This window comes from Drosophila kikkawai, chromosome X, assembly GCF_030179895.1.
Source record: "Drosophila kikkawai strain 14028-0561.14 chromosome X, DkikHiC1v2, whole genome shotgun sequence".
Lineage (NCBI taxonomy): Eukaryota > Metazoa > Arthropoda > Insecta > Diptera > Drosophilidae > Drosophila > Drosophila kikkawai.
Window position 1 is genome coordinate 16,902,171 of NC_091733.1, and position 12,605 is coordinate 16,914,775.

General features: G+C 36.1%; 3 protein-coding genes across 3 annotated transcripts; 1 reads left to right on the plus strand and 2 right to left on the minus strand.

Moving 5' to 3' along the window:
• Window positions 1-136: 136 nt before the first annotated feature.
• On the minus strand, window positions 137-1,204 carry Fcp3C (Follicle cell protein 3C). The gene is made up of 3 exons (XM_017162524.3): window positions 1,197-1,204; window positions 479-1,098; window positions 137-360 (listed from the first exon to the last, which is right to left on the minus strand). The coding sequence occupies exons 1-3, from the start codon at window positions 1,198-1,200 to the stop codon at window positions 175-177; spliced, it is 810 nt and encodes a 269-aa protein (XP_017018013.1). The 5' UTR covers window positions 1,201-1,204; the 3' UTR covers window positions 137-174.
• A 318-nt stretch (window positions 1,205-1,522) lies between these two features.
• On the minus strand, window positions 1,523-2,765 carry LOC138927834 (uncharacterized). Its single transcript, XM_017162526.3, has 3 exons — window positions 2,540-2,765; window positions 2,045-2,479; window positions 1,523-1,988 (listed from the first exon to the last, which is right to left on the minus strand). Exons 1-3 carry the CDS (start codon window positions 2,552-2,554, stop codon window positions 1,686-1,688), a joined length of 753 nt encoding a protein of 250 aa, XP_017018015.1. The 5' UTR covers window positions 2,555-2,765; the 3' UTR covers window positions 1,523-1,685.
• Window positions 2,766-2,836: 71 nt separating this feature from the next.
• Window positions 2,837-3,668, plus strand: LOC108071702 (thioredoxin domain-containing protein 17). The gene is made up of 2 exons (XM_017162518.3): window positions 2,837-3,222; window positions 3,338-3,668. Exons 1-2 carry the CDS (start codon window positions 3,078-3,080, stop codon window positions 3,601-3,603), a joined length of 411 nt encoding a protein of 136 aa, XP_017018007.1. The 5' UTR covers window positions 2,837-3,077; the 3' UTR covers window positions 3,604-3,668.
• Window positions 3,669-12,605: the final 8,937 nt, after the last annotated feature.

The window sequence follows — 12,605 nt, forward strand, 5'->3', positions numbered from 1 at the left end:
TATCGATGTTTTTCCTGCTCAAAGCCAAGTCTCACACCATGCCCTATTGGTTGCAAGCTCGGCTAATAAATTCAAAACTTTAAATTTTGAAAATCCTAATTTGCTCTTGCAACCCTTTAAATTTAAATTTCCATAATTAGAGTTTGTTATACAATTTATTGAGTCTTCAAAGCATTAACCCATCAAGGGACAGCGGTAGGGAATACCACTGCGACAGCAATATTCCCTGCCCGCCTGGAGATTGGTATTAACCCATTGGTTGTGACAGTTTTTAATAAACAAATAGGCACGCTCCTTGTGGCAATCATGACCCAAGGTGGAGCAAACAATGTTGGCGGAATTTGGCAGGTGCTGAACGATCTGTAAATCAATTTTTAAAAAATACATAAATACAATATCTAGAAGAGTTCGATTTCCAGATGATGCTAATCGAATTTAAATCAATTTAAAAGGAAACATATAAATATTTAGTACTCACCGCTTCTAGGCACTTGGTTTGGCACTGTTTGCGACCAATGGCATTGCAGGGAAACATTCGATCCAGCTCCTGGTTGATTAATGGAGCCTTGGGCAAACCATTTGGTATTTGTGAGGAGAGGAATACCCCACAAGTGCAGGGCACGGGCTGATTATCGGGGATAACGGCAGCTCCTGGCATCGGTGGCGAAGGAAGGGTATTAACCAAAGTACTGGACGTGGTGGTGCTCATCGGCATGGTTGTCTGATTGAATGCTTCTAATGTCTTGGAGGATGCATCTGCTGGTCTGGTTGATGATGTCTCTACCGACATAGCTGTGGCCGTTTCAATAATGCTGCTGGTACTCCTATTAAATGCTTCCCCACTGGCTTCCTGCTCGCTTCTAGGCGTTGTTGCCACAATCACAAATTCCACGGCCGATGGCCAATCCTCCTCGGTGGTGCTGGTTCTGGTAGTAGTAGCGGTGGTGGTCTCCATCTTGAGTCCCTTACTCCTTAACTTCTTCTCCTTTATGTAGTTACTCTTGCCATAAAGCGGCTTTTTGTAGGCGATTTTCGAGGCCTGCTCCAAATGGAGGGCCAGCAGAAGCACTAGGAGCAGCAAGGAGTTCCTGAAGATAGCTGGAAATATATAGAACAATATATAATCTTTATAAATATATCATTTGAAATAAAAATTAAAATCCTTAAAACCTCATGTGGCATCTTCATGATCTTACCCATGATGTTCTCTCAGATACACTAATTACTTCTGCTGTTTGAACCAAGCATTTTATAAACAATTTTTCACTTGGCTTGCAGTTTTTCAAGTTCTTTTTGTTTTTATATTGTCTTTACTTTTGTTTTTTTGCTACTTTTTCAAGTTCTTCTGTGTATTGGGCGACCCTCAATGAAGTTCAAGTTGTGAGAGCCGACAAAAAAATGGGTCAAGGTTATCTTAAATAAGCAGAATTTCCTCAAGACTGCAATTCATTCATTTAGCTAGAAATTAGGACAGTTTTTGTACGTTTTGAACGTTTTCAGAAAATGAATTTAAAAAGATATGTTCTTTTAAAATGTGTATACAAAATTTATATTTATTTTATATTTAAAATGTTTATAGTTGTATTCAAGATATTGTTAAGAGTTTGTTTATAAGTTATCATTTTACCAGAGTTAATGGAGGCGACAATTTTGCTCAAATATCTTTTAAATGTTCGAACCAAGTGCTAATTCTCTTCCCTTGAGCTCTCAATTATTACCTGCATCAGCTTATTCCGCAGCTTCTTTCGCTGATCGAGATCCTGCAGAGATTCCAGTTCGGCCTTTATTAGTTCACCAAAGGCCTCCACATCGGGCGAGTAGTTCTGTCGGCTCGCCAATCTCTCGGCGGCATCTATGGCAATATGCAATATGGCTTCATACGGCGAACGCTCCTCCTTCGACTTTGGGGCACACTTGCGGCGATGAGGAGGATAGCTAAGATGACTCAGTTCATCGTCCTCGGAACTGCCTTCGGAGAGGGGTAGCTCCTGCAAGGGAATTGCTCAAGTTTCTGGAGAAAACGCAAGGCAACAATTATACTAACCGCATTATTCTCCCTGGCGCCCAGAATGGAGTCTAGGGCCATTAGGTTTTTGTCCAGCCTTAATCTCTTGCCAACGCTCTGGTCCGTCGACTCATCGCCGTTGCGATGACCAGCTCCATTAAGATGCGTCCTCAGGAAGTCCATGTGGTTGTACCAATAGGGCACCTTCATATGCTTGCCGGCACCCGTTTCCGAGGCGATCTGCCGGCTCAGCAATACATAATGACTCCGCAGGGCACCGTACTTCACCTTGATGTCCTCCACAGTCAAATTGGGCAACTTGGCTTGCAGTGGTGTCAGAATCTTTGCCATGGACTCGTCCCGCGCTTTTTTGTCCAGGTAGAAGATGTGTCCTTGGTCGTAGATATTCGGATGCTGCTTCAGCAGCTGCAGCAAATGGGTTACATGCTCCGGCTTCCAGTCAATTTTGTGACCCTTGATGGAAAAATACAAGTTTTATTTAGCTTTTGAGGTTTTATGAATGTTTTCTTTTACCCTGTTGCAAGACATCGTGCTGCCAGTTTGGCTTATTTTCGGCTAGATCTAGCATATTTGAAATTTGGCTAAAATTAAATAATATAAGTAATTGCTGTTGCTCGAAATTCAATTGTATAATAAACCCTTTAAGTTTTCTGTAATTTTTTACAAGTTCTTTTTCACGTTTTTACATTTATTTAGTCTATTTTCATAATTATTTATTAATAAACATGTTTAGCGGTTTTAGCGGCTTTGTTCTCCCATAGATATATCGCTGAAAGCATATCGATAGTGACATCGATTGCCATGCGTTTTGACTCTGAACACAAAACAACAAGGAACAAGGTAAATTGTTTAATTGCCGGCAAACTCCAGTCCCCGATGGCTGATAAGCAGTGGTCGAGAACCCCATAAACCAGCCGATAAGATCCAGATAAGCAGCTCTTTCTAATATCAACTTAAACCGGCGCTGGAGAACATTCCAAGTTTAGGAGGCAAGCGATCGACAGACGCGCTCTTCACGAACGACAACCGAAAGCGAACGAAAAAAAAAAAAATGCCCGAATACGTGCCGGTAAAGGGATTCAAGGAGATGGAGAATCTCCTGAAGGTGCACGATAAGAAGACGGAGCCCATCTACATCTACTTCTATGGCGAGAAGGACAATCAGGGACGCAGCTGGTGTATAGACTGCGTGGAGGGTAGGTGACGAAGTGCCGTTATGTTTTGTAGGCTACAGGTTCCAGGTACAGGTACCAAAACAGTGCCTGTCCCATTGACAAATAATGCAAATAACATTAAATCTATTCTGCTCAGCCGAGGAGACCATCATGACCGCCTTTCGCAACAACGCGCCAGCGGATTGCCTCATCCTGGTGGTGGACGTGGGCAATCGTGCCTTTTGGATGGATAAGGAGAACAGCTTTCGCAGTCCGCCATTTTCAGTGGAAGGTATTCCAGCCCTGCTGCACTGGAAGGGCGTGGAGCGACTTGATGGCGATCAGCTAAGAAAGCCGAATCTGTTGGAGCTCTTCTTCGAGGAGACAGGTACTCAGAAGAGCTCCGGCTTGGCGGCTCAATGAAGTCTGCAAAACGGTAAACACACTCACTCAATAAAATTAGTTTCAACTTGTGTTTTGAGTCGAGACTCAATGGCATTTTGCACTCTCCCACTTATCACAGCTGGAGGGGGCCGCTTACAACCGAGTGAAAAGAGAATGAGCGGAAAAGGAAGAGAGGGCGAAGAGGCTGAGGCGGCGGCGAGAACCCAACACGCCGGCAGCGACGTCGGCGCCGGCACATTCATGATTCAAGAAACATAAGGTGTTCTCGTCGCCAAAAAGTGGTTCGTTGAGTGAAAGGGTTCGGCCTACTAAGTACGAATGAGGTGGCAGCAGGGTGTGCTGATTAACCCGTAGAAGGTACGTGGTTAAAATGTATAATTCTTGGGTTATAATTTTAGTTTTAATCAATTTGAATTTACAATTTAAATTAAATTAATAACAAATTAATTTAATTAAATAAGAATTCAAACCTTGCCACTGCTCACACACATAAGAGTTAAAGGTTTACCTGTCATACATACGGTAAGGGACTAAAACCCGGAAGCTTCGGCAGCCGACGAGACTTGCCTTATTCCGTAATGCACACCATGGACACAGCAGCGTTGTCGGTGTCGGTCGGCGTTTCTACCGTTATTTGCACGCATGTCGTCGAACAGGACGAATCGTTGTTTAAAATCGCGCGGCAGCAAAATAACGAAACGCACGGAATAACGGTACTAGCAACGGTCTAACGGTAAACACGCGGCAACGCGCCATCTTGCTCGCACGTAAAAAAAAATATTTAAAAAAACGCCGCTTGGAATTTGTAATTATTTTTTTTTAACAGTGTTAAAAAAATATAAAATTTAAATGTAAAAAAAACCACACAAAACAATAAACAAAAAATAGGTAACAAAATTAGGAAATTGAAAAAAACTAATTAAAATAAAACACAAGCTTGCACAGCTGAGAAATAAATGTAAATTATTAATATTGAATAAGCCCTGTGGCTTTGACCCCAAAATAAATTTATAAAAAAATTAATTTATGGTGAAAACATGGTTACTCTTTAAAATATATAACCTCAAGCGGCAAACCCTGTTGCTTCTTGGCTTTAAATAATAATTATAATAATGCAAAGCTTAATAAAAAAAATACATAAAAATAAAAAAGAAATATTATGAAATAAAAATCAGGTTTTGAAGTCAGTCCATAAAAATAATAAAGCAATTTCGGGACACGACCCTGTTGCTTCTATTTACAATAAATTGTGATGAAGCTAAGGCTGTTGCTCTATCAGTTCTTAGATTATAATTATTTTTTTATTTAAAAAATATAAAATATAAATTGGAAAAGAGAGATATTGAGAGGGAGAGTGGGAATCGGGAGATCGGTGCAAGCCACTTGGCGGAATGGTGCTAATAAATAAGCGAAGAGATGACAACAAAATGATTTGAACAAGTCGCAGCGAATGGACAAATAAATAAAAGTGAGGCACAAATAAATTAAATTAAATTGGCAGCCGGCGAGCGAAAGGCTAGGAACGAAGAATGAAGAATGAGATGGAGGAGGATATATTGAATAGCCGAAGGTTGCCAAGATGTTTCAATTTCCTTGGCCATTTTTTAGGTATATTCAAGAAAAAATTTTGTTTTTGTTTTTCCTATTCTGTTTTTCACAATTTAAATGATTTGGTAATATCTAGACTTACGTATGGTTTATGGGAAATAATTATGATTTTATAGTTTATTAATTATATTATAATTTATTTTTTAATTTAAAAATACCTGTATGCAGATCAGGTTTAAAATGATTGCAGATTAATCTACAGTTTCTAATATTTCAAAATCTAAACTATAAAGACTATATCCCGGAGTTACAATCTGAAAAACTAGGTCAAATATTTTAAATATTTTTCCCAACTGGGTTTTCTCATTTAATTAGACAGCCCAAAATTATGCGACAATTTTTTTTGTTAAGAATATTTGACCTAATATATAAATACTTAAGTTAACTACATAAAAATAAATATTAGGTATTGCAAAAGATCCCTGGAATTACAATATTTATAAACTTAATAAATTTTCCACCACAAAAACTTAACATTTTCCCGGAAATTCTTCACATAAATAAATGTTTAGATCGTTTTGGGGTTTTTTTTTTTTATTTTCTCTGACCCTGGCATATTTATTGTGGCGAAAAGTCAAATTTAATGAGCAGTCAGAAAAGCATTGGAAAATTTATAGTAAACGAAATCAAATTCGAATTTTAGTATCTTATTTTTGCTTCGGCTTTCGTTGTTTTGTCAATTAAAAACCAAAAATTCTTAATGAGGCACGTAACAAGCTAGACAGCTGGCCCCTTCTGTAGGAGGTTTCCCATATATTTCTCGCACTCCCAAACGCCGAATTTAGCGAAATGTCATTAAAGAAGCTCGTAAAAATCCGAGTACCAAAATTGCAAATATATTAAACATACGCAGAAATTGGCATATTATAGATATAGAAGGATTATATGTGTATCCCGTGAGGATCGGTGGATTAGGCTCAGCTGCCGTTTCTTAAGTATTTCGGTTCGAAATCTTTTAACGCAATAATTTGTATTTATTTTCCTTTCGGCTTTTCCGACTTTTCCGAATGTTTCGGCTGTGCACCTGAAATATACATATATATTCCAATTTATGGTGTCATTGAAAATTTATAATTTATTTATAATTCCCGCTGAGAGGAGATGCCAAAGAGCTGTGATCTTTGTGGCTCTTGGATCTGAATCTGTATCTGTATCCGACCGCCGCCGATGCTTTCTATATTTCATTTATTATTCCTTTTTATATTTAATTGACGCATTTAGTCCATAACAACAAAAACAAACGTGTAGCGCATATATCATCGATATGTGGAAATTATATCTATAATGATATAGCTGATACATGTGGCTGTGTGCAAATATTTTATATCTGCTGCGCCAGAGCTTTGCATACCTACATATGTACATATATTGTGTGTGTGTATATATGTATTGAATTTTATACGCGAGTCGAAATCAAAAATAACAAAAAGAAACAAATAAATAAAATGAAATATACGCGAAAATCCAATCAAATGTCACACTCGGTTGAATCTGAAGAGGATGGAGTGTTGTTTTTGTAGCAAAGGTGAGCCCAAAAGAGATAAATGGAATGGAATATATAGAACAAAAACGCTTGTATAAATTCAGGCGATCGGGAAATCAGGAAGTGCAGTCTGATAATTTCAAGGGAATTAACAGAGAATAAAGAATATTTTCAAATATTTTAATATAGTTATTTTAAAGGAGAGGGAGAATAGAAAATACAAACCGTTCGATATAAATTCCTATATTTCGAAATATATTGGTCCCCATATTAATATTTATAGCTTTCAAATTTGTTGACACTTTATAGCCTATACATATTTTCAATATTTTAAGAGAATATATATACACCTTTTTTCAAATAGAAATATATTTTTTATTGAACACATGTGCACGGTACATATAATAAAAAGAATGTATATTTGAAATGAAGGAAATGTGATTTATTTTAAATCGTATAAAGAATGTGGAATTATTTTAATAAGGTTAAGATTTTAGATGTTTCATAAGGATTTTTAAAAGAAACTTTGAATTTAATTTAAATTAAGGTTATTAGTTATCTTAAATTATTGTTTAAACTAATTGATGCATTATTTTATATTCTGGATCTTTTAAAAATCATTAAAATATTTAATTTATTCAATGCGAAGCTCTAAAAATAAATCAAATTGGATTTTTGAAAGAGACAAGCTGAATTTCAAGCATTAAAACGTAAAATTCCTCCATAAAAATGCATTTTTCCCATAGGTAACGCTTATCAGCCCAATGCCCCGCCCCCTATTGGGCCACTACTATTGCCAAATCACTCCGCCCCCCCACCCCCTCCTCCCTTTTGGCAGCACTTGCTCCAATTTGGTAATGAGCCATGTGGTCAGCCCCCGGGCATTAACTGACCGATTTCCAAAACCGATTGCGATAAATTAACGTGTAGCTAGAAAATATAGAAAAAAAAAACAACCTGTAAGGGGTGAAGCGGGAGGGAGGTAGGGGGTGTTCTTATCAAAATGTGCAGAAGTTCCACTGATAGGGCGTTGGGGCAAACAAAAACCAAAAACGAAAACCGAACGAGGCGAAAGTCAAACAAACAACAGAAATAACAATTTTTTTTTACCGGCAACGTTGCTAATGACGACACTAAATGTGGGTGGTGGGTGGAGGGTAGCGAAATGAAGATGAAGGGGTGGTCAGGGGAGAAGGTGTGTCAACTACCGGGCGCTATTTGAAAATCGTTAACAACGTCAATGGCAACAAAAGTGCAGCACACTGAGGCGAAAAGTTAAAAGAGAACATTAAGTGATTTGCATATTGTATATTTTATTTAATATATGATTATTATTTTTGAAATATTTTAATTAATATATAGTGTTTATAATTTTTATAACAGATTTATTAAACCTTTTGAGCTTATATTTGATAGAGTATGGAATATTAATGAATTTACCTAGTTAAGGTAGCCAAAACTAGGAACTTTAATTTATTTATTTATCACTTTATTACATTTTGAGTTAATACCACTTAATAACAGCCTGATAGCCGTGCTTAAAGTGATATGTTTGGTAAATAGATAAGATATGAGAAATATTTATTTAATTCCAGTCAATAGGTGAGGCCATACGAAATCGAATAAGGGAGTTAATTTAATAAATAAATAAATATTAAATAATAACGTATATATTTTATAAATTAATTTATTATTTATTAAATTAAATAATTATTAGAATTAAATTAAAAAATATTCCTTATAAGTTATATATTCATTTTTGTTTACTCTTCTGCCACAAAAACCAATATAAATATCTATAAAGAGCACTTAAAACTATAAAGTTATATATTTAATAATATAGAAATAGAAGACTTGTTGAAATGTATTATTAAAATATTACAACGTTTTTTGTAAAATCCCTAGAAAAGTCCTCTTTTAGAGGCATACTTTCCGGCACCATCTTCAAGCGATTTAAAATCATTTTAAATCCGTCGAGAAGAGGTTTTTTCCGTTTTCATTACCCTGAGAGTAAGCACGCATGTACTATATAGTACATAGTACCTAACCACGTACTATAGTATGCACGTACACTTCCGATGGGGTTCGATGGCGGCGGGAATCGAGATTGGGGCTCAGTCGGGCACCGTTGCCGGTTCGGTTCTGTTCGAGGTTCGGTGCTCGGTATTTCGATTGGGAATCATCATCCGGGGCGAATTCGTGGCTAACTGTTTATTTACTGGCGGCGCTCTAGCTCATTGCTGACTCGCTTTAATTGCAATTATAATAAGTAATATCAACAGCAAATGGCAGTAACAATAGCAATAGCAATAACAATAACAATAACGATAGAAAACGGCAACCGCGGCGGCAGCAGCAGCAGCAGCAATAAATTAATGTATTTTGTCAATTCAAAGATCAGTGGGGAGATAGAGGGAAGGGGCCTGCAATTAAATCAAATAAGAGTGAAGCTCGTGATCGCGATCGTGATTGTGATCATCATACTGCAAATAATAAGTGACAATCAAGATTGATTGCAAAAGGGAAAAGCTGTTGGGAAATTCTTAAATAAGTTGTTTAACTTTTGTGACATTATCCAATATTAGTTGTAATATTTTTCGAGTATAATATTCTCAAAAATCATTTATAAGATCGTTCTTCAGATCACACAGATACCTTATCACCATGGTTGTATCTTTGATAAAGTTATCTAAACATGTTCCATAATGTTCTCTAATGATCATTAGATGCAGGGCACTTATCTGGTTGATTTTATCTTCTATAGAATGTGATAACAACCCGAGATCGTTCAGGTTATTGAGGACACTTTTGATTTAATTATATTTACCAAGAGAGATAGATAGAAAGAGGACTCTCCTTCAACTAGAGTAGTTCCCCCCTTTAGTTAATCAATCAATTATGAGGCGTATTTGCTTAAATAGTTTGAGTTTCTTGATTGATTGATGATAAGTGAACTTGGTTAGTGTCAATATTTAAGTTTTATATTGCTGACTCTTCAAATTGATTGGGGATTTATTTTTTCCTATGCTTTGTATATAGTAAATACATATATATATATATTTCCTGTGATCTATTGGTTCTTGGAATTTACATATTTTGTGATCTCTTGATTTCGTATATTGTTTGTTTCCCTTTCGATTTTTTGTTTGTTTTTACTACCACTGATTCTTGATCTAGCAATTCCTCAATGTTTTCCTTTTTTGTTTGTACTTAAAATTTAAACATTTTTGCTGAGATTTCAAGGAGTTTTTTGTTTTTAAATTGGAACGTTGTTTTTTTAATGTTTTTAATTAATTAATTTCATATATTTAAGCATTTTATGCTAATAATAATCTATAACTTGGCTTTAAACGTAGTTATTTTCTTTTTAAATTACACTGAGCTTTCTTTTCTCCTTTTTCTCTAAATTAATTTCTCTCTCCTGATCTCTTGATCTGTTTAAATTAAAAACGTTCATGATTTTCCTAGGTTTTTTTTTTTATTTTCAATTTTTAGTTTCTTTTTTTGCTTTTCGCTTTCCATTTTCATTTAAAATTTTTATTATGACTTTTTTGCGTGCACGATTAAAATCGCCCGCCGCTGCTCTCCACCGCTCGCGTCTCTCTATCTCAGTTTCCCATCGCCGCTGTTCTATATTTTCTATTTTCAATTCAGCTTCCAACGGCTTCCATCGAGAGTGAGTGGCGGGGGAGACTGCGGGCCATTCAGTTTATTCAATTCTGCCGTTCAGTTCGGTTCAGTCGCGAGTTCAGTTGAATTTGGCGCGTTGTGCTTGAGCGATCATCACATCACATCGCATCTCGCATCTCAAATCTCGTGGTAGCGACAAAAAGCGCGGGTGAGACGCACGCGAAACGTGCACGAATCGCATTCGAAACGCGATCTCAGATTTCCTAACAAAAACTGATTTTAAACTAGAAACAAAAACAAAACAAATAAAAAATAAAATAAACAAAAATCACAATAATTGTAAAACTGGGGTCTAAGCCACCGATAAGCTATATCTCTGTGCGGGTGAATGCTGTTTAATAAATAAATATTTAAATTTATATATATTTATAAATATAAAAAGTGCAGAGTAACTAAGGTGAACTAGAAAAGTAGTTAGAAAGCGTTGAAATTATCAGGAAAAATAGGTAAAATTAATACAACACTAAAGTTCAACAACTAATAATATATCGCTTAATATATGGCGTTAATTAAAATAAGAAAAACTTTTGAAATAAACAAAATATATGTAACACAAAATAATAAAACGAACTAATAGAAAAAAATATTACAAATAAAATAGTTGAACTTACAAAGTAAATACTATTAAAATATATTAAATATTGTTGAAATATAAATACAATTTGTAGAAACAAAGACTTCACAATTTAAGATCACCAGTATATGTACATAATATATTTATATAATATTTTATAATTTATTTACAGTTCACTGTTGATAAGCGGCGCATAAATAACATTGAATAAAGAAAATTCGCGAGTGCTAAGTAAATGTATTAAATAAATAAAAGGCAAACAAATAATACAAAATATTAATAATAATAAAACAACCGAGAAAACAACGTGTAAAGTATCTACAAATTTTTTGTTAATTTTTTTTTTTTTTTTTTTTTGTGACTTGTGCTAATCAGAAATCCGAAATTTCCGCGATAAGCCCACGGAAGCTGATAAAAAATATAACAAAAAAACACCAGACGCCAAAAGACGACGAGGAGGAGGAGGAGGAGGTGGCAGCAGCAGCAGCAGCGAGTCAGGCCGAGACTTTGAGTCGCATCTCTCGAGGAAGGTTTGAGGTGAGTTTTGAGCTCGAGAATTTTTGAGTCGATGGCGGAAAAGAGCGCGCGCTCAGAGGCTGACGGCTGCGCACTTTTCCCCCTGAAAACGTACATTTTCCTGGCCGTGGGGGGGTGAAGCAGGGGGCGGGAGCGGGGTATGGCGCTGGCAAAAGAGCAAAGAGGCGGAAAAGAGACGAAACAACAACAAATGCAGGCCGCAGAAGAAGAACAAGCTGCAAAACCAGCAGCAGCAGCAGTAGCAGCAGCAGCAGGCAGTAGCAGTAGCAAATGGCCACTAAAAAAACAACAACAAAAAAGGGAGAAACAACAAAAGAGATGAGGAAAAGCCAAACAACAACAAAAATATAACGCGGAAAACCAAGAGGCAGTTTTCTTTGGCCACAGCAGCAGGCACAGCATGCTGGAGAAGCATCCGTCGACAAAAATCAAAAAGAAAAAACGATGATTAACTGGCGAAAATAAACCACAAAAAAAATATTAAATTTAAAAAGCAGCAAGCTTTAAGCAATTTTCAAGCAATATTTTAGCATAAAAATAAAAAATAATCCAAAATTACCAGAAATATTTTTGTTACGTTTTTTTTCTAGTTCGTGTCTGTGCAAAAAATACCCCTAGTGTGTGTGTGAGTGTGTGTGAAAAATAAAAAATCATAAATAAGCTGTGCAAAAAAAATCACAATAAATTTAAACAAAAAGAAATAATAAATACACAGTGCTAAAATTATACAAAATGCAAACAAGCAAAGGCCAAAATATATAAATAAAGTTAATTATAAAAAGCAAAGCCAGACGAAACTAAACCATAATAAACCAGCAAATAATTCTAAATAAAGTGCCAAAAATACCTGCATTAAACAAAAATGAAATAATAATATAAAAAAAAAAAAACAAACAAAAACAAACAACCAAAAATTTGGCCAGGCGGCGTTTTTGCGGAGAGCAGAAAGAAGGAGCAAACCGAGGAGACAAAAGGTAAGTGACCTTCTCTCGCTTACACTCCCTCCCACCAGCAAACACCATCTCCCAACCCACCCTTAGTAACACCTCAACCCCCCTCTTACCCGGTGAAATAACACCAACAACAACAACAGCTGGCAAACTCCCGAAACCGAAGCAATTAAAAATT